Below are 4,873 nucleotides of genomic sequence, written 5' to 3' on the forward strand. Positions count from 1 at the left end.
GGAAGATATCGCTGTACGTCGATAAAAAAGAATGCCGAGATTCCCGGGTTTCGAGCTTATACAGGGAGAGTTTGTTTACCACAGTCCATAAGGTCGAACCGATTGACAATATGAACTTTACAACATTTAAACAAGACGTACAAGATTATTAGAATGATAAATAACAACATATATGCAAGAAGCGGCATATAAGATCAAAGAATATACATGTTGCAGTACCATACAACGGCAAGCCTGACAATGTGAGGACAACGGCATAAACAACAATCTTACCTCAGCAAATTTCAAAAAGCGCTTTATATTTAAATTATAAATACAAGTTTCTCGGTTTTCCAACACAGGGTGACAATCGGATATTTGTCCGGTTCGTCCGTAAAGCTGAGTTCTTGAGAAGCGTGGGAAAAGGACTGAGAGGAAGAGACAAACAAAAAAAAAAGGAAGTGGAAATGATGATAAAAAGAGACACTTTGTTCTTGCAAACTTACCCAAGGTAGCACTAACAACTTGGTATAACTATATTTCCAAATGCCACAGTCTCAACATATATTGGTAGATATAGAAGAACCAAACCGTTCATAAAAATATTTAAAGGAAATGCATCGACGAATGAAGATGAACGCATGAACATACATCGTTTGTAGACATAGTGTTACCAGAGTTTTTATTTAGAGGGATTTTCAGAAATTTCATTCTCTAACTTTTTATCCTTATCCATCATAAGTTTTGCCAAACTTTTGGGCCAAATTTTGTGCTCTTTTTGATATATTTTAAGATTTTCGTCCCTAATTCGTTCAGCCCTCAACATCAATTCATGTTCTCGTTTGAACTGTTGATAAGTTTCGTTTATCGTCTGATTGGAAAAATATGATGCACTAAACACGATCAACGACAGTGTCAACCTACAAATAAAATACCAGATAAAAAGTGAAAAAAAAAATCACGAAAAACTGATCCTCTTAATTTTAGTCGAAACTTAGGAAACATGAATAACACACGAATGGTGTCCCACATTTTCCCTTCCAGAATGAAATCGATAAGCCAATGTGACATTACTATTAAAATTATCGGAAAAAAAAAGAACACAAGAAATGATACCCGCACGCTAATCCTAGATTTGCTGTTTGCACCATTTTTCGCAAACCAAGTGGATATGCAATTATAAAAGGTAGTGAAGCTGAAACAAAAGTTACTTCCTCATTTTAATTTTGAAAAATCATCTACTGAACTAATTCTGAAGTTGCTAAAACCAATCATTTCTCTTTCTTTACCTTTCTTGCACAGCGTTTGACGTTACTAAGACACTTATTCAAGCCAATGTCTATTCCAGATCTCGTGCTCACTCTCTAACTAAATGCCACAGATCCACAGTTAATAATTTGGAAGTAAAGAGATGTAAACACACTTGTTATAACGGGAACTGTCCAAAGTGAAAAATGGTCACGCCATGCTGCAACGTGTGTGATCGCTGCTCTAAAAGTAATGATAATACAAAATGCAAATATCACTTCTAATTTTCAAATTTGTAAACGGAAAAACTGCTTGAGCATTTTCGTCATTTTCCCAACTCCTCTCATAAGTTGAACAAAAGACGCTAGCACCTGAATTATGAAAATAATATTAGATCAATGAGATGAAAAGAAGGAACAACTTACACCATACATCCAACGTATAATGCTGCCAGAGTACCGTTAATTGCTCCCATGCGTAAAAATGATGCGAATGCATAATCCCATTTACGTCTCTAAAATCTACTTAAACAAAAGCGAGGTAATATTAACTGACACAATATTCATCCTAAAGCAGTTAGGTTAGGCTGGAAAAGTCTGGCTCGACGATGCTTGATGAAAATCACGTCTTTACAACGCTGACAAAAACATTTTTCATAGCAAGCGCTAGAAAGCTGTTCATACCACCAAAATTCGCAATCAATGTTACAGTGTACAACGTGTACAAATTAATACTAACCAATGCGTCACGTGGACTAAGAAATATTCGCCCTCTCGCATAACGATTATAACGGTCAGCAGCTCTTTGCCATCCTAGAGGACCTGTGAGTAGTACTGTACCAACAAATGTCCATTCCATACATGGCACCAATATACTTGTTTCAAAATGCACATCTGTAACATTAAAAACATAATAAATTTCAAAGTTTACAAACTGAAGAATAATTTTTTACCAACCTTTATTAATATACATATTTCTCAGTCGCTGCCAACCACTAGTGTTGGAATTATCCACAATGTGTTGTTCACTTTCAGCAACAACTTTATCCTTACCATCTGAAAATTCCTCACTCACTTTTTTTTTGAAATCTGTAAAAAAAATAGCACAGTCCCGATATTATTAGATTTAAGATGAATTTTTCAGCTCAACAATAAAGTTCTTGCAATAGCAATAGATACTTCGTTTACCTGAATCTCGTGAAAAGAATTGCAACAACTTATTCGGAAGAGAATCGAATTTCGACCAAAGCGTCCCTCTCCCTTCATCTGACATAATCAGTGCTTCCTTTACACATATCCTCCTCTCACCACACGCACGTAACGTCAACGAATTGTCGTCACTCGAATGTATTCTAAATGTATTTAGTTAACATGTATGACCAATTTCAAGCAGATCGCTAAATGAAAAAAAACGTCTCGCTAAATCCAAACGCATCCATCTCTTAGTCTTTTTTCCTCGCCTCTTGAGAATTCAACTTCACCGGCAGACCGGACGAATATCCAATTGTCATTCTGAATAGGCTTCAATGAAAACTCTGACTCAAGCCTTACATTCTAATTTGCTTGATCTTTTCGTGAACTTTAAAATTTCAAATGTAAGGGAAAGGACAGAAATAAAAGTGTGCACTACTTCTGCTTCATCTTTACTCATTTTTGTGTCCCACCTCCAAATCTCAGTATTTATTATTAGTGATGGCAACAAAATAAAAAATTCAATCATTTAATCAAATATGATTACTAATTGTTACTTATATTGGTGTAATCAATAAAAAAATTATTTGCGGTTCGTGATTCATTTTTAACTTCTCTTTCTGCAGTCCTTCTGGGACGCTTCGTTCTGATCTATGTTCTGCCATTTTTCCTTCGGTCATAGTCTCACCGGTAGTTCATTGTTAGTAGAACGCAATAATTCCTTCATATTAGTAAGCAGTTGTTTTTTTCGACATTGTCGAAATCTGTGAAATTCTCACTACCATATTTGTTATCACCAGAAATTTATTTTTCTTCAGCTGTCGAGGAAGTTTTTTTTTATTGTCGTTTGTTGTTTGTTTGTTGATGGATGAGCAAAAGAGAGAAGCTCCCCAAAAATCCATTAATGAGCTTTTATATTGTCTATAAGTGAGTTAGGCTTACAGTATCATACAGCTGCATACAAGGATTTATATATGAGGCAAACAGCATTGTATAATTTAGCTACTAAATGTACGCAATTTCAACATCAGACAAAGGGTATTGTTGGATGATTTGAAGCTTAGGTAATTGACTCATCACTTTAAATATGGGAAAACGTTTTATCCCTTTCCTTTGCGTAATGTGATAATGAATTCTTCATCTAAGAAATTCTACAACAAATGCTTGTACGTATTATAAATTCCTTCGCTTTTTTTTCAACATCAGCAGTGGTGATAATTTTCTCATAAAATATTAGCATATTTAAATAGCAAGAAAATCACTCTGAATTTGCCTAATCTTGTCATTCTTTAAATTCTATCATTTCTTTTCTCTTCTCTCCCTTTCTCCTAAAAAACAGAAGTGTCAAAGGTCAAGGAACAAAATGGGGTTACAATAGCAGGAAATCTATCTGTTAATTGATTGGACACTGACCAGTATACATTATGATATCAGATACAATGTAAAGGACAAATTATTGATAACAGGGTGTATAAAATTTCGCGTTTAGTATCATGCTGATTTACTTTAAAAGCTATAACCGGCTGAAACACGCTTGGAAGAAATGGTTTTCAGTTTCTCCTCAATATACCAGTAATGATGCCACAAGACAAATGTGAATAGCCAGTTGGAAATGAAGCCCATCAGGTAAACAGCAAATGCGGCACCGAATTCTGTATCCACCTTACCACTCATTGCGTCAAGCATCTTCGGCGCTGTTGCCATCGTTAACACTGCTAACCCAAGAGCATATGATGATTGCATCAAAAGTGCTGAAAAGATTTCTTCGAAGATGTTTCAGTACTGTGTGGACCAGAGAAGTACACAAGTTTCATACTGCAAATGTGATCCTTTTAACGGAGGCTAAATGTTTGTTGTGGGGCGGAACAGATTTTGGACGATTTCATATCAGTGGTGAAAGGACAAGAATAATAGTAACAGGCGGAATTGAACACTTACCTGGCCAAAGTAACCAGATTGGTTTAGTAAGGAAAAATAATGCGATTAGCAATAAAAACAGTGAACTGGTATGCGACAAACACCAAACGGAGCGCATAAAACCACCGTCCAGATAATTTGCTATGCACTCACTGGTTCCTAATACGCGATGCATTAGGCCGTACCTAATGAATGAGAAAAGTACGAAAGATCGGGAAGCATTAGTTCCATCACAATCGATAACACTTTCGCAAACGTATCGTGAAGAATCCAGACTACTAATTTCAAATACGGGACTGTGCCATGGATGGCAGTCAACGGGACAGTTTTTGCTCAATTTTGATACTGGACAATGGGTCTTGTACAGATTTGAAATCCGATTTCACGATACTTCACTTCAATTCCATTAAATCTAACTTAAATCAACAATTTCTTGGGTGTCGTAACAAGATCCGGTTCCGGTACTACAACAGACGACTGGTTGATGCCATCCGGCTTCAGCGATATACTCTCGAATATTGCGGATAGCGCCATTGTTG

The 4,873-nt window shown here is 36.1% G+C and overlaps 2 protein-coding genes across 2 annotated transcripts; both read right to left on the reverse strand.

The window, feature by feature from the left end:
• On the reverse strand, positions 1 to 2,624 carry LOAG_12659 (hypothetical protein). The gene is made up of 7 exons (XM_003148172.2): positions 2,415 to 2,624; positions 2,184 to 2,282; positions 1,966 to 2,120; positions 1,653 to 1,741; positions 1,403 to 1,470; positions 1,096 to 1,174; positions 1 to 899 (listed from the first exon to the last, which is right to left on the reverse strand). Exons 1-7 carry the CDS (start codon positions 2,497 to 2,499, stop codon positions 662 to 664), a joined length of 813 nt encoding a protein of 270 aa, XP_003148220.1. The 5' UTR covers positions 2,500 to 2,624; the 3' UTR covers positions 1 to 661.
• Positions 2,625 to 3,923: 1,299 nt separating this feature from the next.
• On the reverse strand, positions 3,924 to 4,509 carry LOAG_12661 (hypothetical protein; the record flags this gene model as incomplete). Its single annotated transcript, XM_003148173.1, has 2 exons — positions 3,924 to 4,168; positions 4,356 to 4,509. 2 exons carry the CDS (start codon positions 4,507 to 4,509, stop codon positions 3,924 to 3,926), a joined length of 399 nt encoding a protein of 132 aa, XP_003148221.1.
• Positions 4,510 to 4,873: the final 364 nt, after the last annotated feature.

This window comes from Loa loa (genome assembly GCF_000183805.2).
Source record: "Loa loa unplaced genomic scaffold supercont3.3, whole genome shotgun sequence".
NCBI lineage: Eukaryota > Metazoa > Nematoda > Chromadorea > Rhabditida > Onchocercidae > Loa > Loa loa.

Bases quoted from the DNA above. Each gene is read 5' to 3' on its own strand.
- LOAG_12659 (XM_003148172.2), bottom strand. From the start codon at position 2,499: ATGTCAGATGAAGGGAGAGGGACGCTTTGGTCGAAATTCGATTCTCTT. The intron at 1,742-1,965 runs GTTAGTATTAAT...AGTAGATTTTAG, and splicing joins TTAGTCCACGTGACGCATTG to AGACGTAAATGGGATTATGC. The intron at 1,175-1,402 runs GTGTGTTTACAT...CTTTTGTTTCAG, and splicing joins GACAGTTCCCGTTATAACAA to CTTCACTACCTTTTATAATT.